General features: G+C 36.8%; 1 protein-coding gene across 1 annotated transcript in view; it reads left to right on the plus strand.

The window, feature by feature from the left end:
* NUP205 (nucleoporin 205) overlaps positions 1 to 26,683 on the plus strand; it is a gene marked incomplete at its 5' end in the record, with an annotated part of 48,160 nt that overhangs the window by 11,658 nt on the left and 9,819 nt on the right. The window contains 25 exons of the mRNA XM_082281107.1: positions 576 to 692; positions 1,831 to 1,968; positions 3,045 to 3,195; positions 3,966 to 4,171; positions 5,565 to 5,747; positions 6,406 to 6,456; positions 7,050 to 7,259; positions 8,026 to 8,125; positions 9,639 to 9,776; positions 10,029 to 10,218; positions 10,895 to 11,015; positions 11,523 to 11,604; positions 12,033 to 12,197; positions 14,284 to 14,408; positions 15,303 to 15,417; positions 16,400 to 16,549; positions 17,561 to 17,635; positions 18,356 to 18,513; positions 19,613 to 19,693; positions 20,518 to 20,709; positions 22,299 to 22,569; positions 23,005 to 23,103; positions 24,470 to 24,618; positions 25,346 to 25,537; positions 26,265 to 26,386. Coding sequence (XP_082137233.1) covers positions 576 to 692; positions 1,831 to 1,968; positions 3,045 to 3,195; positions 3,966 to 4,171; positions 5,565 to 5,747; positions 6,406 to 6,456; positions 7,050 to 7,259; positions 8,026 to 8,125; positions 9,639 to 9,776; positions 10,029 to 10,218; positions 10,895 to 11,015; positions 11,523 to 11,604; positions 12,033 to 12,197; positions 14,284 to 14,408; positions 15,303 to 15,417; positions 16,400 to 16,549; positions 17,561 to 17,635; positions 18,356 to 18,513; positions 19,613 to 19,693; positions 20,518 to 20,709; positions 22,299 to 22,569; positions 23,005 to 23,103; positions 24,470 to 24,618; positions 25,346 to 25,537; positions 26,265 to 26,386 — 3,581 coding nt within the window. The remainder of the gene's footprint in view (positions 1 to 575; positions 693 to 1,830; positions 1,969 to 3,044; positions 3,196 to 3,965; positions 4,172 to 5,564; positions 5,748 to 6,405; positions 6,457 to 7,049; positions 7,260 to 8,025; positions 8,126 to 9,638; positions 9,777 to 10,028; positions 10,219 to 10,894; positions 11,016 to 11,522; positions 11,605 to 12,032; positions 12,198 to 14,283; positions 14,409 to 15,302; positions 15,418 to 16,399; positions 16,550 to 17,560; positions 17,636 to 18,355; positions 18,514 to 19,612; positions 19,694 to 20,517; positions 20,710 to 22,298; positions 22,570 to 23,004; positions 23,104 to 24,469; positions 24,619 to 25,345; positions 25,538 to 26,264; positions 26,387 to 26,683) is intronic.

Below are 26,683 nucleotides of genomic sequence, written 5' to 3' on the forward strand. Positions count from 1 at the left end.
CTGTGGTGTTTATTGACATGTGATAATGCTTCTAGTTGAGACAGATTAACTCCAAAGTGGGATCAGTGCAGAACTTTTCAAGTCATAAAGTAGCTGCAAGTAAATTAGTCTTTAATGGTGAAGAAAGGTGCTATCCTCAGATCTGTATACAGGAATCAATATTTTGCGTTGTTTCATGTTTCTTTTCACTCCTTGTGAATAATGATCCAGCATTCTTTGAACCTAAACTGTCTAGCTTTTAAATTAAAAGGAGGAAAAGGATCTACCTTTTGGGGCCAAACCAAAGTATCTGGTGAAGTCAGTTAGGAAAAACTCCTGTGATATAAGTTCAGGGCTTTTCCTATGTGCTGAGGGCTTTGGCAGTAAGCAAGTGATTGACTATAACTTCGAGTGCAAGCTTTTGGGAGGAGTGAGGATTGAAAAATTAGAAAATGGAGTGTTCTTGTCATGTTCATGCAAGTACATTTGCTTTCTTAGTTTTAATTGGCCATATAGACAATTCCATTATTTCTTTCTGTTTCATTCTTAGCTAAATATAGACCACTGTTTCCTTTTCCACTTCATAAATCCTGTAGGTGAAACAGCTGAGAAATCGTGCTGATGAAGATGCTCGCATGATCCACATGAGTATTCAGATGGGTAACGACCCACCTATTTCCCTTCGGAGAGATCTGGAGCATTTAATGCTTCTAGTAAGCCTTATTTTCTTCTAAATTACTGTCAAAAATAATGATTGTGACTTTCATTTGTTATCTGAAAGCCTGTGTCTCAATGATACCATATGGTGCTGGATCTTTCCCTTTTGGGATTAATTTTTTTTCCTTAAGTATAGGCACTTCTCTATAATTTTTCATAAGAAGGAATTAATTTACTGTCTTGGTTTCTGATGTTCATGTCACGTAATTATTTTTTAGTAAGTAAGTAGTGCATTGTTCCTTATGTCTTAAGAGGTTTTACTCCACTGTTGACGATTACTCTGATAAATAATTGAAATGTTTAAATAATTTTCATGTGTTGATGTATTTGTAATGAGAATTTTAGAAGACTGTTTTGTATTTGCTGTAGAGTAGGCTTGGTAAGGTGAATCCATGAAGGCTAGTGGAATTACAAATTCCCTGATTGCAGTAGAGTTTTGAACATAAATGTACCTTTAAAAGAAAGAGTTTTTTTTCATATTTTTAATAAAATAAAACCAAAATAGAATGGAAATAAAAATAATTCTATTTGTTTAAATATTAGCTATTAAGGTTACTTAACTGCACTTTCCAAAAAATCCATATTGGCAAACAGATTTGCATATTGAACTGAGGTGTTGTGTATTTTCTGATAACTTAAAAACTTGTATTATTAGTCTTTTCCAAAGATGCTCCCTTAGGTTATTAGCAGGAAAATCTGTAGTGAAATGCTTTCTTAAGCAGCTCAGAGAGATATAGTGAACTTAAATGAAGAACTAGAAATAAAAATTTACTCGGAGAAATTTGTATGTTCACTGGCTAACTTGTAAAATTAATATATAAAGGTAGGCATATGGTTATTTAAGGAGAAATGACACTGCTTTCTTAGCAACGATTTAATCCATAATAATTAAATAGAAAGTTATTATGTTTTCACTGATATGTGCATTTTGAATTTTGCTGGCTGTCACTAGTTCTGATACTGTTATTTAGAAGCTGTTATTTTCAGAAGGTTTTAAGAACTAGAACACCAGCCCTGGGATGCTTTGCCTCTCAGATGTGTTTAGCTAATCTAGAAGCAGTGCTTACTGTTGGAAGTAATTGGTTTTTTCTTCCTGGAGAGGATACTTTTCTAACACCTTCCTTTTCCTGACAGATCGCTGAGTTGTATAGGAAAGACCCCTTTAATCTGGAGCTTGCTCATGAGTACTGGTGTCCGTCGGAGCCCCTGCAGACATCCACCATCATGGGCTCCTACCTCGGGGTAGCTCACCAGCGGCCCCCTCAGCGCCAGGTTATCTAGATTTTCTTGAGTAACTACTAGTAACTTGAAACTAAAGTAACAAAAACCCTCAAGCAACAAAATTTTTGGTATCCTTATTACAGGTAGCCTCTAAGAAGACCTTAGCCTTTTTCAGTGGCTTATCTGCGTGTCTCCTGCTCTGTATGGCGTGGGTGTTGTTGCTTGCCATAAAATTAGCTACTGCCAGCCATTCGTGGCTGTCAATAAACTTAGAAAGAAAGAGTACTAACAAACCTCTGTGAAAATGTTATTTAGGTTTGATCTGTTACAGTTGCTAAATGGATTCTGATAGTTCTCTCGTGTTTTTTGTCTGATGACTTCTACGTGCCTTTTTCATGTAACTGAGAAATCAAATTCCTTAGCTGTAAAAAAAACTTTATTAACTGCAGTTGATAGTATTTTAGGGGTAAAAATCCTAAGAATATTTTAATTATTCAAGTTCAAAAATTATAGTCCATAAGAGACAGAACTTAAAATTAGAGTGACGAAACAGTCTAAGCAGACAAAGCAAACCAAACTCTTTGGATACCTGGGGTGCTGTCAGCCCTCAATGCTTCTGGAAGGACTGTGCAGTGCTAGGCAAAACCTAGTACGAGACAAATCAGACACATCCCAACACCCACACAGAATGCTGGCAGCTTGAATTATGGCCAGGTACAATCTGCAAGCAGCCTAATGTGACCCTGAAAGGAACCACTGTGTGTGAGTTACTGACAAGCACACTGGATTCTTTCCTGGTCTCACTTACATTGCATTGTGAGATGTGCTAATAATACTCCTGTGGAACTTTTGGGAGGTGAAGTAAATTTTATCACTAGAAATACAGAATTTGAGAGTTAGTATACTTTGCAGTCACTAGTTATTTTGTTTAGTTCCTCTTTCAAACATGTCTAACTGAATAGGCCAGTCTGCAAAGGAACTTTTTTAAAATTGGAGTTGTCATTCCTGTCTACCCTGCCCTGATTACATTAGAATCTGTTCTCTGACTTTTGCTGCCTAATGTTTTCCTAAAATACTCAGATTCACGTTTTTTTTTTTTTTTAAACACTGATCTTTATTTGTTCTAGGTTGTCTTGTCAAAGTTTGTTAGGCAAATGGGAGATCTACTTCCTTCCACAATTTACATCCCATACTTGAAAATGCTGCGGGGACTGGCTAGTGGGCCTCAGTGTGCTCATTACTGCTTTAGTTTGCTAAAAGTCAATGGCAGTAGTCATGGTAAGAGAAGTGACTCTTCAGCTCTTTCTCAACTCCTTTTCTTTTGAGACGTGCAAAGACTTACTTGAGATGAATTGTGGCCTCATACTTTTAACATTTTATTATTAGTACAAAGATGAAATTGGAAGGCTTTACTTTACTGTAGTCTGATTAAAAAAACCTAGCAGATAAGGAATTAGATGGCTGAGCACCTTAGCAAGCAATTTACCTAGTGAAATAATGCTTTTTTTAAAAAAAACACCGTGTCTTACACCATAAGAAATGCAGAATGTCAGTGTTGCTTATTGTAAAACAAAAAATGAGTCATGTCTTAAAGTTAGCTATATTTACAAAATATACAAGTTCCTGAGCTGACTTTGTTCAGAAGCACTTTGTTCAGTTAGAATTTTTTGATACATGTAGTACAATACCACTTTCTCAAAGTAAGAGATGCTGGTCAGTCCTGTGTTTTGCCTTCATTTTGCATTGGTCAAATTATAAAAAAACTCCCTACTTTGAAGATACAAATAATGTTGCAAAGATTCCAATTCATAAACCAGAAAACTTATTTGTACTAGTTTTTCATATTAGCACCTTTCTGTCTCAAAAAAACTCCATAAACAAGCAAAAATGCCCAAACCTAAATGATTAATTTTGGAAACAATAACTTTTCTTTGAACTTTACTTTTTCCTTTAGATAAGAAAGTTCTCATTCTAAATTTAGCTACCCTGCTTTTCACCCTGTGAAAGAGTCAAAAGAAAATCTTGTCACCTGTTTGTCATTTTTCTAGCGGAAAACATCCAAGGAGCAGGTGGCAGTCCTGTCTCCTGGGAGCATTTCTTCCACTCTTTGATGCTTTATCATGAGCACTTAAGGAAAGACTTGCCAAGTGCAGACAGTGTCCAGTACCGTCACCTGCCTCTCCGAGGCATCACACAGAAAGAACAGGATGGATTGATTGCATTTTTACAGCTGACCACTGTTATAGTCAATTGGGTAAGTAACCTTTTATTTAGTTTTCTTTGTTAATACTTTTTTTTTCCTTGTGAATCATCATCATTCAGCTGCGAAATTCTCCTTGACTGAAAAAGTATGTAAGGAAAATTTACCTAGCAGTTGTCATTTTATTAGTGAATTCCAAAAGTATGGGAAGCATCAGGAGTAACTGTAATGACCAAACATTGAAGGTGTAGGTGAAGCAGAAAGAGATGATGCCCTTTCCTGTGTTGCTAGTATTGCTGATTTTCTTGCTTTCTTGACTCTGGTGGTGGTAATGGAGATGTCTTTCAGAAGTGAGGTATGTCCGCAATAAATCACCAAGAAGTAGGAAAGTTCTTTGCCTTTATTTATGAGCTTGAAATAACAAAAGTAATAGTTGTATTCAAAAGGAAGTGGTAGAATTTTGATAAGGAAGCTGATCAGCTGTGAAACTTGCATCCAGGGTTATGATTTAAAATGTCCCCAAACCAAGGGTGTAAAATGTTTTGAATGAATTGACTGGAAGAGGATTCCAGGAGAATAAGACTGCAATGCATAATTTTGTATTGTGAGTTGTCTGTGTAATTCTGAGTAGTGTGGAATTCTGCTCTTAAACACCCACCAGACTTTGCAGCCTAAAAGTTCTATGACATAGTGAGATAGCCTTGGTTTTGCTGACACAAACATGAGACAGATCAGTAAAACTAAATATTTTGAAAATCATCTTTGGTGGTAAAGATAATGGGGTGATCCTGTGTGAGCTGTAATATCAGCATTGGACATACATGGAGAAAAGGGAACTCTTAAAACTTCTATTTCCTGACATCATCAAATCATAATTTGGGATGAAGATAAATTTGTTCTAAGGATGCAGGGAATTACCATTTGATGAGGCTAAATGCTTGTTCCTGTCCAGTGGTTCCTCTCAGAGTCTCCAGTGAGCTTACATGAGCAATGATCCTGTTCTTAGACTAAAATTGCTACAAGTTCCTAGCAAATGTCCAATGCAGTGTGAGTTCATAGAAATATATGGATATAGGAATATATAGAAAGTATGTAATAGAAATACTAATAAAAGTCCCTCTACCCATGCTTGAAAAAGTTGCTAAAGTACTTAGACTAATTCCATGAATGCGTGTCCACTAAAAAAAAGTGGGTTGTTATAAGATACGTGTATTATCCAAATAATCTTTCTGTGTGGATAGGCACAATTTAGTGCTTGTAAGTCTTTATACTCGGCTTTTTGTTTAACTAAAATGGTTGGCTTTGGAATTGTCTGCTTTTCTTTTGACATTTTGCATACCTTCAAGTACAAAGCGGAGTCTGAACTGAGCTGTGAATTAGAGACTGTAAGATATGAGAAACCTTCAAAGTTATAATCTGCAGTTTTGTTTTCTGTTGAACTCTGTAGAGTGAGAATGCTCGCTTGGCTCTTTGTGAGCACCCTCAGTGGACACCAGTAGTGGTCATCCTGGGACTTCTACAGTGCAGCATTCCTCCTATTTTGAAAGCAGAGCTATTAGAAACCCTTACTGCTTTTGGAAGATCTCCTGAAATAGCTGCTTCACTCTGGCAATCCCTGGAATATACACAGGTATTTTAGGATTTTCAGTGCTTAGAGCTGTAGCATTGTAGTTTGTTGAAATTGCCAGTAGCGTATTCAAAATCGTATTGCATTTCCTCCTAAATTTTCTTTTTGCTGTTGTTGAATATAATTTTTTTTTTAATGTAGTTAATACTTTGGAACAATTTTGAAAATTACAGAATCATCTCAGAGATCTCATTGGCTGTGCTTATTTTACATAAATACAGGTTTATACAGAAATACCAAGACTGTCCTCTTTGAACTGCAGCTGCTGCCTTATTTTTACTTGCTAATAAGAGACCCTGACAATAACAACATCTCACCATATTTGCGTCCTAATTTATGATATTTCTTAAAATACATTATTGTAAGAGATAATGAGAGAAATGTCTTTCCCCTATCCGATATGAGATAAAAATCATTAATGTGAAAATGTGATGCAGATCTTGGAGAATGTAAAGCTGGGAGCATACATGTGTCAAACATAATCCAGCCTCTCAGAGAGAAAAATCTTAGCTTTTTATCTTTTAAAAGGATTTAGAAAACCTCTTCTTAGATCTAAAATGTGATGAGTATCTTTTTTTTTTACTCCTGATAGAAATGATGGAGATGCACTTGGATTGTGTGAAATGTGTTGTTTGTTTTCATTTCTCTTTCTGTTTTGAAGATCTTACAAACTGTAAGAAGTCCAGGCCAGAGACAAGCAATTGGTATTGAGGTAAGAGATTCTCTGTACCTAGGCAGCCTCTCTGATCATCTGCATATGCATTTGGGAGGCACTTGCAGAAGCTGCATCTACTGCTGTGCCCATGGGAAACTTTCCTAATAGACATTGTTGTTTCACTGCTTTGTAACTTACTTGCAAGCCTGCTTGTAATTTCTGGAAAATTTTATCCATTTTGCACCTAGTTCAGCTTCACACTAGTAGCAGAACAGCATCTAAACTCTCAAATTCCTCATGAGCACTTCTTACTAAGATTTTCCTAAATTGCACTCACTTTTGTTATGTCTTGGTACAGCTCACTTTGCTTCTAAGAACAGTGGTAAATAAAAGCAAGTAGGTAAATATTGAGATGTATCCTCTAGTAGCTCAGAGAGGAGTGAATGCATATTGCTGAACTGAAATAACAGTACTGATGCTTTGCTGCTTTTGCTCTGTTTGTGTTGTACTGTAGGCAGAAAAGCTGCTGAATTGATTCACTGTAAAGTAATTCACAGATGATGCTATTACATTTTTTTTTTCTCACATGTTTCTTCCTTCCCCAAAATCTGTGATTTGTCTCCTCCTGTTTTTGCTGTCCTCCTGGGAAGGTTGAACTGAATGAGATTGAGTCCCGATGTGAGGAGTATCCTTTAACTCGCGCCTTCTGTCGACTCATCAGCACACTAGTGGAGAGTTCATTCCCAGCTAACTTGGGAGCAGGTCTCCGCCCGCCAGGCTTTGATCCCTATCTCCAGTTCCTCAGGGATTCTGTGTTTCTCCGATTCCGCACCAGGGCATACCGGAGAGCTGCTGAAAAAGTAATTTTTGTTTGAAAATATTTTTCTTTTCCTGAGCATGTAGCTGTTGATGTGGCTTAGATCTGTTTGAGAAAGCTGTGCAAGTTTGATGCAGCAAAAGTAACCTAGAGCACTTAATAGTGTTTTGATTCTGTAAACAGGTGATATTTCAACTCATGGGTCAGGATATATTTCAAAGGAGCTTGTATAAAGTATCTTTTAAAAAAGAAGCTTGTATTCCTAAATTTCAATTTGCTCTACAGGATTCTGCAAGTCTACTACATGGCTAATGACTTCTGAACATTACATGCCCAAATATACAAGTCAGATTTGTCCTTTTCTCAGTGTTACCTCAGAAAATATTTCTGACTTGCTGAACCAAGTGATTTGGCTTTGTTTTACAATACTTCTGGATGAAAGCACATGCTTAACTGTATGCTGGAAGCTGGCTATTCTTGATCTATTCTTAGCTGTATACCTAATAAGAACTCCTTATTGCTTATAGTTTCAATATTCTAATACGTGTATTGTATAATAGTGCCTAAAATAGGTAAGAAATCTGTTTCAGTATTCCATTTCACTTCAGAAAGGAAGCTTGGCCTTTCATATTCTTTGACATAATGAATTATAATGTAATTTGCATGACTTTCTAATTTTGAAATACTAGTCATCCTTCTGTCCTGTACTTCAATGCACTGTGTTGTGTTCTTTGTCGTCTTGGTCGTGTTGTTGCGGTGTCAGTCTTAATCTGTGTATGATTTTTTCTTTGTTTTGTGATTATCTGCAGTGGGAAGTAGCTGAGGTAGTCCTGGAAGTGTTTTACAAATTATTGCGGGACTACGAACCTCAACTTGAAGACTTTGTGGACCAATATGTGGAGTTACAAGGTTACAAATGTTTGTTTGTTCACTGACAGACAGAATTGTGACTTGTTTTGCTCTGTCTTGGGATCTTGTTTAATATTGCAGATAAGCTGGTGGAAAGCTAGACCAAGACTTTAAGATAGGAAGATGTTAAAAAAATTTCCATGTAGTATTGAGATCTGCATTGCTGACTCAATAGGGTTTCATGTACACTGTTTTCTACTTCCCTATCTCTACTAGGCGGATAACTTCTGTTTCTGTCATTTCCAATTCGGTTGAAGAGCAACATTTGACACTTAAACAACACCTCAGTTTTGGCTTCTTCTTCTGGGCTTCTTTGATCTATATCTAAATCACTACTATTCATAGGATTAATTCAAGGGTGTCATTGTATTGGAGATATCCTTTACTGTTAATACTGTTGATATATTAACTATTCAAAGCAGACAGTAGCAGTAGAATTGTGACCTGAAGTAATTTAATTCTGAACAACTATTCTTTAAAAGGCTAAAGTAGATGACAGTTGCTTCATTATAGGAAATCTAAGGCTTATTTGGGCTTTAAATTTTTTTTTCTTAATACAAAGTTTCTTAGCATGAATTCCATCATGATGCCTGTGGATTTTCTTGTAGCAGTGCTGTGAGAACCAGTTCTTAATTGAAAACAACTTTAGTGTTAGAAGGCCTCTGTGCCTCATACTTTTTGACAAAGAGTACTTGGCAGCATAACTGGCTCAGAGAATTCGTTAGCTCGTTCCTGTCCTCTGCTAGTCCTTCAACTTGTTATGATTATTTGTGGGTTACGGGATATGTTGGAGAAATGGGTTAATGTAGTTTTGAGTAGACAAATTTTTCAAATGGATTCAGTATGTGGCTCCACATTGGCATGGCTTGTCTGTTGGTGTGTGATGGAGTGGCACACATGGAATGAATGGAAGAAAGGCACTTAAAAGGTGGTGCCAAAAGAAACTACCCTTGTTCTCACTTGCATGTTAGAAAAGGTTCTTACTGCTTTTCTGCTTTTATCTACCACAGTTTATGAAGAGCCTAGATGAATTAGAAGCATGAGTCTTTTCCTTTTATTTCATGTCATGAAGGTCTTTGAATTTTAGGCTAGTAGTTTTATTTTTGTATACATTGTTACAGCAGTCGTGGGAGTTTATCCCTACCCTCTGAGGATTAGGAGTTGAGTGGACATTCTCTTTGACTTCTGGAAATGTTTTTTCCCTCATCCAGGGTCTTCATGCAGGGGGGGTGGGATATAAACTTTTTCTGGTTGCTTTTTGGTCAGATCTACTTGGGGTTAAATTTGAAATGTGCTATTAGATACTGAAAAGTAAGGGTAATTGCCATTACATCTCTTCCCAAACTTTTAATATTACCTCAATGGCTTCTATATGAAGAAAATCTCTGAAGACTTTTTACCAAGGTTGTTGCTTAGAGCCATGGGGGCTGTTACATTTTATATCTTATACTAGCTTGAGTAATAGAAGGGTTTTATTAGAGGTTATATTGTTTTTTACTCCTTCTGTCTTTAGGAGAAGAAATAATAGCATATAAACCACCTGGATTCAATTTGATGTATCATCTATTGAATGAGTCCCCAATGCTGGAACTTTGCCTTAGTTTGCTAGAAGAAGGGGTTAAGCAGCTTGATACTTATGCTCCATTTCCTGGTATGTGCCTAGAATTCATTTTTCATGTGAAGTTAAAATGTATAGTGAGAAGGATTTAAAGCTAACATTGCATATCTGTACTTTGATGGTTGTATCTCTTGCATATAAAGAATCGTGTTATGGGGGAAGTTTTCCTACTGGTAAACCACTGACAGGGTTTTTTTTCTCGGTGCAAGGCTTGATGAATGACATTTATGAATGTAGTCTATTCAGCTGCTTCTTTGTATTTCTTATGTTTTTTGTGCACTGCAGGGAAGAAGCATTTAGAGAAAGCTGTACAGTATTGCCTTGCACTTCTAAATTTAACCCTACAGAAGGAGAATTTTTTTATGGATCTTTTGCGGGAGAGCCACCTTTCCCTTATTGTCACACCACTGGAGCAGCTGCTTCAAGGAATCAATCCTCGCACTAAAAAGGCAGATCACGTGGTGAATATTGCCAGGTATGTGCAAAGTACTGAGAAGGGAGGAGTTTTGGATGCACAGAAGTGTTTGGATCCTGGATCCTTTCATTAGCTTTACTAGCCAATGCTTCTCTTTACACAGAGCTTCTTGTGAATTTTTTTCTTGGTGGGGGGAGATGTCTTCACAGGTGGTATGATCTGTGATTGTCCTAGCGCAAGATGGGAATCTGTATTTATGGTTCTTCTTTCTGAATTTTCCCCCTCTCATGATTTCTTCCTGTCTACCTTATGTGCAATGATTCCCTTGCTTATAATTCCATTTTGCCCCAGACTCATCACAGAGTGGGAAAGTTAAACACATTTAGTTGCTATTAACCATGTTTTACAGTATTGTCCATTAGTTACTGTATTAAATGCCTGCAAGCAGTTGTTTTAACTTATGCTGCAGTGTTTAATGTAGATTTTGGATAAAAAGAATGGTAAAAATTCCAGGAAAGGTTATTATCCCTACTCAGCCTACTCATCTCTCCTGATGGAGAAGCACTCAGTGTTTCATATAGAGTGAAATTTTATTTGAAGCTTGAATGTTATCTCATGTAATTTGATTTGTAAATGTTTTAGTTCTAAATCTCGTTTAATTTCTCATCTGTGCATTACCATCTTGAAAAAGTAAAATTCTCAACAATTTCATTACCATAATCTTGTGTCTTTGAAGGTATCTTTACCATGGAAACAGCAATCCTGAACTGGCTTTTGAAAGTGCCAAGATTTTGTGCTGTATTTCTGATAATTCCAACATCCAGATAAAACTAGTTGGTGATTTCACACATGATCAGGTGAGTAGCTGTTTCTTTGAATCTGGAAAGAGAAACTGATGGAGAAATACTGGGACTTCATAATGTTTCTTTAAAGGATAGGTTTCTAGGTTAACTACATTAAAATACCTATTTTGTTTTATATCTACCCACCTCTAAAATGTCTTTCACCATGGCATTGGAAAAACAATTACTTCATTAGTTGAAAAAAACCAAAATCATGAATGTTTTCAAGAAGAAAAAGGGCAATATTCTTTGAGATGTGGAGATCTTTTTGTGACTTTATAGTCTTCAATCTGTGAGAATAATTTAGCATATGTAACAACAGTAGATTTTTTTTTTCCTGTTCACTGGCTAATTGTTAACCTGTTCTTAGAAGAGCTATGACTCTCCACTCTTGCTTATTAAGTAGGTTATATACTTTTTGTCTAGAGGTTCTGTCAACTTACATGAAGGGAATTATGAAAAGTATTTGGTTTAATACTCTTAAAATTCTCTTCATTTCCATCCTTCTATTGTTAAATACAGAGTGTTAGCCAGAAGCTGATGGCTGGATTCGTGGAATGTTTAGACAATGAAGATGCAGAAGAATTAATTAATCCAGATGAGGGTATGTAAAAGGCTTCTTAAAATGGCTTAAACAGTTGTCTTTTGCATGGAATGAAATTACTGAAAGAGATGTAAAAAGTGCTTTTAAGCCAGGAAACAATCTTCCTCTGTTTTCTGTGGAATTGGACCTTTAACAGAATGAAAAGCACCTATGTTTTGTTAAATAACATCCACAGTACAATGAGCCAACAACAAACTGAATCTGTTTTCAGAAGACAAGTATTTAACATTGCTTTGGATATATTATTTAGAGCTGTGTTAACAGTAATTTTGAATTCTGTTCTTGTATCCCTTTGCAGTAATATAAGTTGATCCCCCAACATTCTTGTATTTAACTTGAAGACACTGACGATTATTCTATTAGATGGGTTTTTTACTTCGTTGTTCACCACATCTGCTTTTTCTTTTTCTTTTCTTTTTCTAATCAAGAGCTGGAGCCTGAAAAGAAGCGGGCACAAATCCATCATGAAACAAGGATCCATATTCTGAATCTCCTTATCACCTCTCTTGAGTGCAGTCCTCCCAGCCTTGCTCTGTATCTCTTGGGATTCGAACTAAAGAAACCTGTCAGCACCACAAATTTGCAAGATCCAGGTAAGAGGAGGAGAGGTTGATCTGCCATTTTATCAGTTCTGTTACCAACACTGAGAGTATTTACTGGAAAATTCATGGGGAAAAGCAGTTCCTCTTCAATTTATGACAACAGGCCTTGTTTGACTCCTTGAAAGCTACATTAATATTAGTACTCAAATGCAGCCTTTAAACAACTTCAGGATTTGATTCTTTGTTTAAGTTGGATTTTGGAACAGACTTGAAATTAGAATTATGAGAGAAAATGATACTTCAGAAGTGAAACATTAATTTATTTACTGTTTAATACAGCATAGTTGTGTCCCCAATACAAAGAAACTGATTTGATGATCCAAGTAGTACCCGCATATGCTAACATCTGAATCTACAAAACAGACTGTCACTTTGGACTAGTTCTACTACTTGGGTACTGTCCTGTCCCTCCTCAAACTCCTGTTTAAAATTATTTATAGGAAAGAAAACCAGTAACCAGTTTTGGTTTTTTGGCATTGTAGAAGAAAATGTTCTAGAACATGTGGGGTTTCATTCTAGTGCCGGGAATATACAAATATATTAATTAATTACATGTATATATGACAATGCAAACTTTAGAAATATCACTCCTGTTGCTTTAAAGTTGAATTGGTGGGAATAACAGTGGGTTACTATATTTTTTTCTCCTCCTCCATTTCTAACTTGTATTTTACAAAACAGACTGAGCAAGTCCAGCAGAGATGATCAAGGAGCTGGATTTCTCAGCCTATGAGGAGAAGCTGAAGGAACTCTGGAAAAGAGAAATGCTTTGAGGGGACCTAATAGAAGTCTTTGAATTACCTGCAAAGGCATTAATAAGAGGATAAAACCAGGCTCTTCAGAGGAGTGTGGCAGGAAGAGGAGAGGCAGTGGGCATAAATTGAAACAAGAGAAGTTCAAATTCAATGTAGGAGAAATGTTTTGACCAGAAGTCAGTGAAGCAGGTTGGCTATAGAGGTCGTGCAGTCTTCATGTTTGGAAGTTTTCAAGACCCAGTTGTCTAAAGCCATGAACAGTGGTCTGATACCATAATCTAGCAATAGTTTGGTGTTGACATGTTTGGTGTTTAGTAGTTGGGTGTCTCTTCCAGTCAGAAATACAAGACTATTTCTCAACTGTTTTAAGGGATGTTTTATATAAACAAGTTTGAGCAAACATGAATAATTTGATTTTAGTTATTTAGAGAAGAATATTTCTCATTATCTTTAGGTTTGTATTGGACTCTGTGGCCCAGCAGTTTTCAGTTCTTCATAGTTCTAAATGGAAGAGTAGCTAGGACCTGAATTTTATTTCTTCTGATATTTTGGAATTCAGTAGTTACACAGTACATGTAACTGGTCTGCACCCACACAATTTTGCAGGATATCATATGTTAAGTCAGTGGTGAGGAAATGTGTCTCAAGGGCGTGAGAGAAACTTGCCCACATCTTTCAATTATCTTGTTAATAATGTGAAGAAATAAAGACCGTAAGACATTTACCTCAAGATAATAATTTCCTGCTAAAGCATAAATTATACATGTTCAAACACAAGATTATTTCCCCTATAGGAATTCTGGTTATTGATGTCTTTACTGCTTCAGGACCTCCTTCTGGGTCGATTAAAGAAATAATTGGCTAAAGGAAGAATGCAAAAACACAGGATTTTGACTTCAGCATTAAAATCTTCTCCCTATTGCCCTTGGTTGCAGTGTCAGGTGCCTTTAGGAGCATTAGTCATGTAGTGGCTGTATTTGTAAAATAAAGCAGGAATTATTTAAAGCTATTCTTTGAAATTGTCAAATGGCTATTCATTTAAAAGTGTAAAAGCAAGAATTCAAATTGATTCACCAGCATCTCAAAAGCCTACAGACTAACTATAAATATTTTTGTTAGATATTTGCTGAAACATGGTTCCTTCTTTGATTTTAAGTAGTGGTGATAAAACTTTGCCAGATGTTTTTGCTGCAGCTCTGTGGAGCAGTACAGTGCAGCACAAGGTATCAGAACAATTTAGGTTCTGTATTTCTGTGTACTAACCTATATTTGCTATGGAGGAAGGTAAGATCAAGAATGTCAAGTTATTTTTCTCTTTTCAGGTGTCTTGGGTTGCCCACGGACTTGCCTACATGCCATTTTGAACATACTGGAGAAGGGTACTGAAACAAGGAATGGGCCGACAGCAGTTCGGGAATCTCCCCATCTTGCAGAACTCTGTTACCAGGTATTTAGCATATTTTCTCTTTGCATATACTGAAAGTAGGCTCTAAATGAAATTAGTTACTTCTTGGTTGATGAACACAGATGGTTGATGACTCTGATAATAATTTCATTTTTAAAATGAATATGTTAGGTTTTTATATATATTGAACTCTTTCTGTTTTACCTTCTATTTGCAAAAATGTTATCTTGTAGCATCACAGAAATCAAAGAAACTGCACTCACGTCAGAAACTTGGAATTAGGGCATACTTAAAAACTAAACCTAAATATTTTTGATCCATTGTGACAATATACCAATCTTTAATTTTTTTTTTTTAATTTTGGAAGTGTAGTTTGACGGCAAGTCAGTGAAATTCTCTGCTTTATTCTGTAGCCGTGAGAGAACGGACGTATGTATGGCTGAGGGGGTGAGGTGGGGGAGACAGCTGAGTTAGATGGATGTGCAAGGTAGCTGATGCTTGCACGTAAATCATAGAATCATATGATTACACACTTGTAACATGTTAAAAATCCATGGACTCTAGAAAGGATTTTAAACATTATTAAAAGCAAAAGGCAATTCTGTAGAAGTGGGGAAAATTTATTACGTTTCCTGTCTTGGTGGATGTGCAGACATACAAAGACACTCATTTTTAAGTGAGCTAAGCAAACAGGCTTATCTAGTGTCATGTTGTATAGCCATTGTGTACACATATGCTGATAATCCTTTAATATCATAATTCACCATCTGTTACAAATAATAGGTTCAACTTTGAAGAAAGCTGATGGAAAACTTACTTTAAATACTGGTAATGTTGTTTGAGCAGTAAAACAGTATTATGCTTCTTTTGATTTGGTTGTTGGTTTGTTTTTAAAATAAATTCCATACATGGATCTCTGCTGTTTTTGATTGTCAGGTTATCTATCAGTTGTGTGCATGCTCTGACACTTCAGGTCCAACTATGAGATATCTGAGGACCAGTCAGGATTTCTTATTCACTCAGCTTCAGTACTTACCATTTTCTATCAAAGGTAATTTTTTTGCTAAGATTGTGCGTGCTTAAAATTCAATGCATTCTTTGACTCCCTAGGAATGAAAGAAGAAACACAGGTAGCATTATTAAACTGAACGAATTGCAGGCTCTGCTAATCTTTTAGTTCTTTAAAGATTGAACTCTCCCTACTTAAGAAGTTCAGATTATTGATGCTAAACTTTTGGAAAAGAGTATTAGCTTTGGAGTGCACCAAGTCTCCAGAACCACATCCTAATCTGTATTGGTGATTATCATTGTAGTTTTGTTAGATTATGCTACATAAAAAAAAAATATTGACAAGAATGTTAAAGATCCAAGGGAATAGAAGGCTGATGGTTGTAACCACCTGTATCGTCCCTTTCTTTGAATAAAGTACTTTTAAGCTTATAGGTATGTTTTGTATTTCAAATCAATATTTCTCAGATGCCTTAACCTGAATAAATGTACTTTATCAGATGCTTGACCATCAGTCTTTTGTTCAATGACAGTAAATTTAGCATTCAAGTACATGTATCCAGCATGTATAAAGTGCTGTAGGTGATTCTTATATAACTTAGGAATCTAAACTAGATAAATGTAGAATAGGAAGATTCTAGGAGACCTGTGTTCCAGTCTCACCAGTTTTAATTAAAGCTATAGTTCACTTGGGTAAATGCCTGGTTATTTTCACTGAAATTCTAACTGACCGTATTTGCTCATGAAGCACTGCATTCTCCACAATGACTGTTCTGAGAGGTTTCTATCCAGTTTCGTTGTGTATGGGCTTAAGTGTGTGTATGTGTATCATTTGTTTTCAAAATAGCCACATGTTCATTTATTGGCTTTTGTCAGATCTGTGACTTGTTGTCTCATAAACAATTGCTAAGCAAATAATAAATAATGACATCCTCTAAAAGCTTTCTCAAATGAAAAATGCTTTCCTTGGAGTAAGTAATATTATTTATGCTCAATTTTATAATTGTTGCCTTATCCCCATCCAGAACATGAGATTTCAACACTCAACCAAATGTCTTGGCTAATGAAGACTGCAGCTATAGAAATGCGAGTGACATCTCTGAACCGCCAGCGCTCCCACACACAGAGACTGCTGCATCTGCTGCTTGATGACATGCCTGTGAAACCATACTTGGGTAAGAGGAACTTATGGTGAGGGTAAATAGGCTGGAATAAATGGACTATGAGAGACTTTATTTGAATTCTTTTCTTCTTAAGCTTGTGACAGTTCGTTTGTGATACCATGTGCAGAATTGCTACTGGAGAGATGGGAAGAAAGATGGTGGTGGTTGTAGATGCCAAAGCGAAAGAAATCAGGGCATTGTTTTGTTCATTGCAGATAGAAAAATTAAAAATAGTTTGGGGTAGGAGAGGGAAATATTAAAAAAAAATCATTAAAATTGTAGAGTAATTTATTTTGAGTTGCCATTTAGAATCGTTACAATGTAGAGAAGGTGGAGGGTCTTCCATGGTAAAGAGTTTCTCAGTCTTAATGTCTGTCACAAGCTCTCAACCCTCTCTCAGAGAAGATAGTAGCTACAGGACAGTTTTGCTTTTAACATTATAACAACACAAAAGTGATATTTCATCCCAATGTGGTGTAGAATGCAGTGTTAAATAAAAAGGCTAGATTTCAGAGGTTTAGAATAGGGTAGAAGTAAACCAAGAAAAATAAAACCAGATGGCAATAAAACTCTCTTCACATAAAGAAAGTAGAATAAATGGAAGATATTTTAACATGCTACTGCAGTATGGTATTTTCCCATACTTTTATCAGCCTGAACATTATCTTCATCCTTGGGGGGATCTGAGTATGGGAAACTGTGTTCAGGTACCCTACTCATTTTACAGTGTCCATCCAGCTGCATTTATACTGGCGGGTGGGGTGTCTTTTTAGGCATTTTTAGTACTTTCTGATCTGTATATGATGATGGGATAGCTTTTGTGAGATAAGTATCGTTCTCATTTTATAAACAATTCAAGGCTGTATTGTATTAGAAGACTTTCAAGAGAAAGGTTTATCGACTTATCACTGTGCTCTTTCTCTTTCACTAGTAATAAAGTAGGTAATATTTTTCACTTAGATTTGCTTTTTGTAATTTATTTGTTATTTATTTATATTATTTATTATGCTTTATTACCTTCAGCTGATGGTGAAGGAGGGATGGAAGATGAAAGTCGATCAGTCAGTGGATTTCTCCACTTTGACACTGCTTCCAAAGGTAACCATTATGACTGTTGATTATTTATCAGTAAAGTGTATCTGGTCCTGTACAGGCAAGAAGGCCACCTCCAGAAAGGACACTTTGGAAAAGAAAGCAGTAGGTGTTCTAAACAGCAGCAGTACATGGAACAATTTTTTTTAGTGTGGGGAAAAAAATAAATTAAAGAACCTTGATGTAGATGGCTGGAATGAGTGAAAAATAATGAACTGGAAAGGCAGTTCAAAGAGTGTGTTTAAGTATCTGTGCAGGGATAGAATGGGAGAGTGGCAGTCTATAAAATTTATTGCTAACAGTAGAAACACTGAGACTGTTGCAAAGGCTGAACATATTTGTATTTACATGGCAAAGAATGTAAGTCCCACATAAATAAATAAATTCAGATTCCTTATGCAGCGGAAGACTGCAATGGTTGTCATTGTAAACCAGCTTGGTTTCATTTAGGAGAAAAAATTAGTATCTTGTATTTGTAAATACTGGATTACATGCCTATGTAACAGGAGAACAATACAATACAAGACACATTAAGAACTTAAGGCTTTAGAAAATGTTTTTAAACCTGCTATATAGATTGATAGCACTTTCTGAAGATTTAATGCTTTCTTTTGAAACTTTACACCTTGAGATTTAGATTTACCAAGGTAAATTAGGCTCTTTTGTCAATTTTTTGTTTTCCCCTTGATACTTCTGAATACAATTTGAATTTATTTGCATTTCCAGTACGCAGAAAGATCTTAAATATCCTGGATTCAATTGACTTCAGTCAGGACATTCCAGAGCCTTTACAACTGGATTTTTTTGACCGGGCTCAGATTGAGCAAGTCATTGCTAATTGTGAGCACAAGAATGCACGTGGACAAGTGGTCTGCAATGTCAAGGTTAGCACTGGTCTTTGTGTTAATAATACTTTGAAACTTGCTTTCACATAAAAGGTGTGTTTCAGATATGTGCATAGTTTATGCAAGCTGTTGAGGTTAGTTTATTTCTTTTACATTGCACACACTGCTTTCTCACTTGCAGTACACAGCTGCATCAGTTTAAGACACTTTGAGGAAATATCTTCTATCTTAATGTTTTTCCCATCTTGAAACACCCACATGATGATACTACATCTACTTTATGTATTTCTTTGGTTGCCAATACACAACTACCTAGCACTACATATGTGTAACAATCACATGTACAACATCGTTGTGTACTGCAGTAACTCTTGGAGGCTTCACTTAAGATTGTGTCACACTGTGATAAGTACTTGACAAGTGTATGATAAGTAGTCCTGAAAAATTTGTGACCCTAAGAAATGAGTAAAACTTGTTTAAACTCCAGCCCATCTGTTGCATCTGTCACTATGTAGCCATCTCCTAGATACTTTTAGGAGGTATGAATACATCACCTTTGTCACTTGTGCTAGTTTTGGCTCAAATACTGTTAATTTTCTTCATAGTAGCTAGTATAGTGTTGTGTTTTGCATTTAGGATGAGAATAATGTTCCTAACACTTTGATCCTTTAGTTGTTCCTAAGCAGTATTTACTTAGTGAAGGAGTTTTCAGCTTCTCATACCACCCACCAGTGAATAGGCTGTGGGCACAGGAAGCTGGGAGGAGGCACAGCCAGGAGAGCTGACCCAAAACTTGCCAAAGAGATATTCCATACCATATGATCTCATGCTCAGTATATAAACTAAGGAGAAAGCTGGCTGTGGGCTGCTGCTCAGGAACTGGCTGGGCAGAGGTTAGCAGGTAGTGAGCAATTGCATTTGTGCATCACTTGTTTGTATGATTCTAAATATTCTGTTATTTTCCCCTGCTTCCTTTTCCATCCTATTAAGCTGTCTTTAGCTCAACCCACAAATTTTACTGTATTTTTCCCCAGTTCTCTCTGCTACTCCGCTGGGGCAGGGAGCGAATGGCTCCGTAGTGTTTATCTACCTGCCAGGTTAAACCGTGTCATCACTGAAGTTTCACTTTTCATTTCAGTACCTTCACAGAGTTCTGGTTGCAGAAGTCAATGCCCTTCAAGGAATGGCAGCAATAGGACAAAGACCTTTACTTATGGAGGTGAGTACAGAAAAAGCTAACTACTGGTTGTTGTTGTTGTTCTTGGTGGATTTCCTACCCTGTCAAACAGTAAGCTTTACTGTAAAAGACTGTGGATTTGAGTCCTAACTTAGTTAGTAATTCCTGAAGAAAAAATCCCCAAAATAAATAAGATAAGCTACTTCTTACCATATTGTTCTCTAAACACCAAGCCTGGAATCTGTTTTCTTTTTTTCTTTAATCTCTTCCCTTCCCATTAGTGATAACAATTGCAGCTCCCACCCCACTGTACAGAAAGCAGGTACATACTGATGTCAAGATTGGTTGTTGACAAGTACAGTGTGTTCATCTTATGGCCAAGTTAGTTGCCTTTCTTTCACAGGGGATGCCAGTTTATTTCTCCTTTCTTCTACACAGATGTAGTTTCAGTGAACTTGGAGCTTAATTATTTTCTGAGTTTCCTCCCATCTTTTAAATTCAGTTGAAATAGGTTAAATGGATGCAAAAGATAAAAGAGAAATTACGCAGACTAAATGGAAGAAAAGGCACAAATAGGTTTTTCATAGTTGTTTTTGTTTAAAGTGCCAGAAAAGAGCTTTCCTGGTCAATTTTTTTCCCTATGAGATTGAGGCATTCATGATAAAAGGCCCTGTGAAAAGCAGCTCAGAAATTGAATGGGCTACCATGTTAAAGTAGTAATAGCAGCTTGTTTCTAATAAGCTGAAGTCTTAACATTTTTTTCTGAAGACTATTACTAATAGATAAAATGGTCATCTTGAAGTCTGTCTTTGCCATGAATTTCTTTTAGCACATTGTAACTGGGTTTCTTTGTGGCGGGCGTTCAGGAGATCAACACTATCCTGCAGTACGTAGTGGAGCGGAACAAGCTGCTGCAGTGCCTCCATGCCAAGAGGCATGCTCTGGAGTCATGGAGACAGCTGGTGGAAATCATACTCACAGCCTGCCCCCAGGATCTCATACAGGCTGAGGACAGACAGCTGATTATCCGGGATCTGTTGCAGGATGTGCATGACAAGGTAGTGCTCTGCTGGAAATCAACCCTCTCCTTGAACTTTGTTGCTGCAGCTTTTTATGTGAAAGTGCTGCAATTTTGATTGTAATCCAAAAAGATTTTGTCTGCCTTTAATATTCTGTTTAGTTTTCCAATTGCTGCTATGCTGAAGCTGAATGCACTCTGGACAGGGGGATGCTCTATATTCTGGCGTAGCTACTACTGAACTGTGAACCATATATCGACAGATTTCAAAGATATTTTAGTATAATCCAGTATGATGGTAGTCTGGAAAAGGTGTGTGAAAAAGAAACAGCCTGCTTTGATGAGAAACAAAGAAGAACTTACTGAAGGCAAACTACTGTATTTGCTGATTTCCTGCATTTAGATGACTCACTGGAAATCCTACTGCTGCTTCTTTTGAAAAATCAAAGAGTTGAATGAAGCTTCATAGTAGAAAAACTAACGATTTTACAATTAGAAGGGCTTTTGGAAGTGTGAAGGCTTGCCTTAAAAGTCTAGATGTTTTACTGCTGAGTTACAGTAATACTTTTTGAGACAGACTAGACAGTTAGGACTGACAGCCATTCTAAAAGGCAATATTTAATGAAGGATCATTGTATTTTTCAGGCTGCTGGGGCATGATAATTTTTTTGCTTTATTGCAAGAGTTATGTGGATTGTAGTTCTGATTAATAGAGTTTTGTTTTGAGAAATATGTATGAAAATGTTTTATCTTTACAAGGGAAGAAGTAATCTTTCTGGGTTTTGTTTTTGTTACTTCCATTATTTTTTCCTGTAGGAGTTACCTAAAAGTTATGTATTTTTTAGTGGAGTGCTGGTTTTGTTTCTTATGTGAACAAAATTTAAAAAACCAGGAAACAAGGGAGGCCTTCACTAGCAGAAGAAATTTCTTTCCCAAAATCTTTATGGAGAGGAAATTACAGACTTAATTTTCTGTAACACTTTGGTGAAGACTTTTGTGAATTTGAGAAAAGAAATTGTTACTGTCTATTGAAAATAATTGAACTACTGTTCAAAATGATTATATTGCTTAAAAGGAAGGCTCCTTCAGTATTAGTGATAAAGATACCAGATTTACCTTTTAAATAAGGGTGAAAAAAATAGCACATGCAAATTTCTTGTTAGTGTTTTTCCATGTTGTCTTAATGCTTCTTGGATACTCAACCCATTGGATTTTTTAAGTTGTACCTTCACATTTTAAATGGTAATAAAATAGCTGTAAAGCCAGTTGTTCCTTCCCTAGCTTAGGTTTAGATATTTTACTAATAAAGCATCTCAAATGTCAACACATTCCTTCTCTTTCTGCCATCCAGATTTGATTATCAGCCTGCCTGTGATTTACGCAAATGAAAACCAGAAGGCTAATGTCTTCTCAATTAAAACGCGTTCAACTCAGGTTTCTGAACAAGTTTCTGACATTACTGATTTTGATGTGTTTTAAATACTGTCATGTTAATGAAATCCTTATGCATACTAAATAGTTTTGAGAGGCTAATTTAATTGCTTTAATAACTCATGAAATCAGGCACTTTTAAACTTTTTTTTTTTTCTTTTGCCTTTTTTTTTTTTTCCTTCTTCCTTCTGTGTTAAGATCCTTGATGATGATGCAGCTCAGGAGTTGATGCCAGTGGTGGCAGGGGCTGTGTTCACCCTGACTGCCCACCTGAGCCAGTCTGTGAAAACGGAGCAGAAACAGCCACTTGCGCTCCCTGTGGCAGGACAGTCCCAGTACGTCTTGATGCTGGATGGTTCTTTCACCTCATCACCTGGCTCTGAGAGCATATCCATGGGTTTTGCTTCCATTGGTGACTCCTCCCTCCACATCATCTTAAAAAAGCTGCTGGATTTCATTTTGAAAACAGGTGTGTTGACTTTTGCAGGGTGTGTGCGTGAATTCCAACTGCCAAGAGTAAAAGATGGGCTGAGCTACTTTCAGATAGTGCAGTGAAGATTTTTGTTACAGTCAATTAGATGGATCTTATATGATTAGTATAGATGTAAGTGATGTTACTAACAAAAAAAACCACACTTTAAAAAAAATCTGAATGACAGACGAGAGATATATAAATGACTAAAGAGAATTTCATATTGTCATTTTTTCGGAACAGCATAAACTTGCTGAATTTACTCATAAATACACTGTTATGCAAACAGTAGAACTTTACCTTAAGGAGTCTAGTTGTTTTATTTATTTCTGCCAGCACTGCCACAGGAAAGTTAAATTAAGTGCTAGTGGAAGATCGTGTTATGGAATTTACGTTTGTTTGGTTTTAATTGTGAATGTTTCTTGTTAACAGGTGGTGGCTTCCAGAGAGTGAGGACGCACCTTTATGGATCACTGCTTTATTATTTGCAGATTGCCCAGAGACCAGATGAACCAGACACTTTAGAAGCAGGTATGGTCCAACTGTATTTGGAAAAGAGCAAAAAACAAGCTTATTAAACCCTGGATGGTACAGTTTCTGCATGCTGAGTTGTCTTTTGGAAATAGATGGAAAACATCGTGTTCCAAGAGCCTCTAAAATTAATTGCTTATGCTAAACAATGCTTATCTTATATTCTGACCTGTCTAGCTGCATATGTATTCAAAATCTGTTGCTCTGGATGAAAATATTAAATTTCTGATCTCTAGCACTAAAGAGGATACTTAATTTGTGTCCATTTACAGCTATACATCATAGCTATAGGACTGTCAAAGGACTGGAGATGACTTGTAACTAACTGCTCTCAAGCAGGTCCAGCAGTAGAAATATATTGCATTTGCATCTTTATGCACACTCATACCACAGTGATCCTATTTAAAAAACCCCAAAACAATAAAACAAAACAGAAAAATTCCAAAGCAAAAAAGAACCGAAACACCAACCACACAATAAACCTCAAAACAAACCCCAAGGATTATTTCATACCCTTTCTCTTCCTTTGTCTGAAGATCCCCCTCAAAAAAGCCTCACACACACCCCACCACCACCCGCTCCCCAAAAAATAAGCCAACCAGAGTTGCTGTTTGTCTGAGAGTGTTTATGGTAAATACCACATTCTCTCTGCAAATGGCCTAAATACTTGCATTGTTAGTGTTTCTAATAATTATTTAATCTTAGAGCTCAGACAAGGGTTGAAAAAAAAATCTTGGGTCTAGTACCTGCATGCAGACTCTTACTTGGTCTGTGTTTTGAGCTACAGTAGTAAAAGGAAAAAAAACAACCTATGAGTTTGTTATGACCCCTTTGTAGTTTATTACTGACTTTGGTTTCATTCTCTCCCATTCAAGTCACCTTGTTTACTTAGCTCAAACTGAATGCTTTGGTCCCACTTGAAACTTCATAGAATCACAGGATGGTTTGTGTTGGAAGGGACCTTTAAAATGATCTCATTCTAACCCCCTGCCATGGGCAGGGACACCAGACCAGGTTGCTCAAAACCTTATCCAACCTGGCTTTGAACACTTCCAGTTTTAGGCCTGTTAGTTTTTCTATGTAACAGGTACTGAACGTTTGAATTATTTTAAGCAGACTGTTTACTAGGGTGGTGTATGTATACAGGCACACACTTGTTGCTCTGGCTGGTCTGTGTGATATTCAAGGAAGGATGGATTTGTAGAACATTTGTAGTTCATTTAAAAGCTCTTGACTGTTGTTTGGGGCATTTCTGTTGCAAGGTAGAGAGAATGCCTTGAATAATGTAGCATCAGCTGTAGCCAAGCTAATGCTAAGATGCCTGTCTTTGAATTTTTTCATTTTTCGTTTTATTTGCTTTTTACAGCTAAGAAAACTATGTGGGAGCACTTGACAGCTCCTGAAGATGTGTTTAGTAAATTGCAACGGGAAAATATGGCAACAATTGAGAGTTATGGGGCAGCTCTGATGGAGGTGGTCTGTCGGGATGCTTGTGATGGCCATGAGATAGGCCGGGTAAATGAATCTATTCTTTTAGAACTACTGTTCTGTTTGTTTTAAAGAACATCTTACCTGTGCAGAGATGGGAAGTTTTAAGAAGTAGAACGAGAACATTTTTGTAGATACTTGATCTGTTTCATGTTTCCGTCCTCCCACTCATTCTTCAGGCTGTTGAAAGTAGAGCCATACATGCATATGAATTTTTTTCTCAGCAAGGCTATGTGTCCTATTGTTTAAAAATAAGGGTAGAAAGCTCTGTTGCAAAAGATGCAGGCAGGGACCTCTGTGACAGTTACTTGTTAGCATTTTTAAGTCATGGACTTCCCAGTTTATTTACTCACATTGGGAAGATGACTTCATGAGAAAGTAATTTCTGATAGTAGCCAGTAGATGAGAATCTAGTCAGAAGGCAAACTAGTTTTAAATAGTAATTGTGCTTGAGGCAATACTTCATTAAAATATTTTGGCTTAGTTATTGGTCAACAATATCTGTAATGTTTTTTAAAAGAATAGCTGAGAAAGGTAATTGGCTCATACTATACTAGTGTCAGGAAATCTTAAAATCTTTTTCACATAAATGATTGCAATTGTAGAAATGCATTCTGCTTATAAGAAGCTATTAGAAGAAACTGCTTAGCATTTTGTCTTTCTAGGTATTTATTAAAAATCTCATTGATTTCATAGATTTAATTATGTTTTGATGTGTTTGTTTTTATTTATTTTTTTTCTTTCCTCATCACAGATGCTGGCATTGGCTTTACTTGATCACATTGTTTCAGTAGACAAGCAGCAGCAGTGGCTCTTGTATCTCTCCAATAGTGGCTACCTGAAGGTGCTTGTGGATAGCCTAGCAGATGATGATCTGGCTCTTCAGAGCTTGCTCACACCTCAGCCCCCTTTGCTTAAGGCACTGTACACCTATGAGTCCAAAATGGTAATAGTACTTCAGAAATGGTTTTATGTTTATTTTTCAATTTTTTTTAGTAGAAGTTGTTTGTCTATACTTTGCATTGATTGTACTCAGAGATATTGTTAAGGAAACTTTCCTGTCTGACCATTCAGGAGCATGCTGGCAGTCACACTTGAACCACCAGAGATTTTAACTGCTGGGACCAAAGCTCCTTCACAGAGAGTGGCTCCAGTGACCAAAGGGTGCCCTGCTTGACTCCTTGCCCTCACCACACTCACAGTCAGACCAGGTTTCCTTACTGGTTTGACTCCAGGTTTCCCAGGGCAGTCTCAGACATACGGATTCTTAAAATGATTTAATCACGGTGCAACAACAGAATAAGAGCTCGAGCTGGTGCCTCTGAGGAGGAAACCTTAACAAAGGAACCCCTGGGCTTTTATACCCTCACAATCTGTGTGAGTCTGGGGTCTTCCAACTGAGTCCTCATCTTCTGCAGTGTCTCTGAGGTGCCTCACGTCCCTCCTGCCCTTTGTTTTGCAAAGGGTGGGCAGTTCACAGGCTCTTGCCTGGGGCTTCTGCCAGCCAGAGCTCAGTCTGCAGCTGCACACTGAGCTACCTGCACTGAAGGTATTCCTTAATGGTCTTTTACTAAAATGATATATTTGAAATGACTCTAAAATCAAGCAGGAAAGTAGACATTGTAAGCCTCGTTGTGCATCTCCAGAACTTACCCTTCTCTGCTCTTGTGTAGGCATTCCTCACTCGAATAGCTAAAAGTCAGCAAGGTGCATTAGAGCTGCTGCGGTCTGGAGTGATTGTGCGGCTGGCACAGTGCCAAGTGTATGACATGCGACCTGAAACAGACCATCAGGGGTAAGTGTTGGGTCTCTGGCTGATGATGAAACCATAATGCAGTCTTCTTGGAAGCACATCACATCTTTTTATAGCCTCATGATTTTTGAGTAATGATTTGTGGGTTTATTCTTTGTGTGTGTGTCTTTCTTAAACCTATCAGTTCAGTTTAAAGCTACATTTTATTGAGAGAAAAATTTCAGATAACTGGGTGTTAGGTTGTATTTGCATGCTAATTACTTAGACTACATAAAAACTTACTTGATAGCTTGGATGGAAATGATTAATGTTTTATTATGAAATAATTTATACTGTAAT

This window comes from Coloeus monedula (genome assembly GCF_965178545.1).
Source record: "Coloeus monedula genome assembly, chromosome: 4".
Lineage (NCBI taxonomy): Eukaryota > Metazoa > Chordata > Aves > Passeriformes > Corvidae > Coloeus > Coloeus monedula.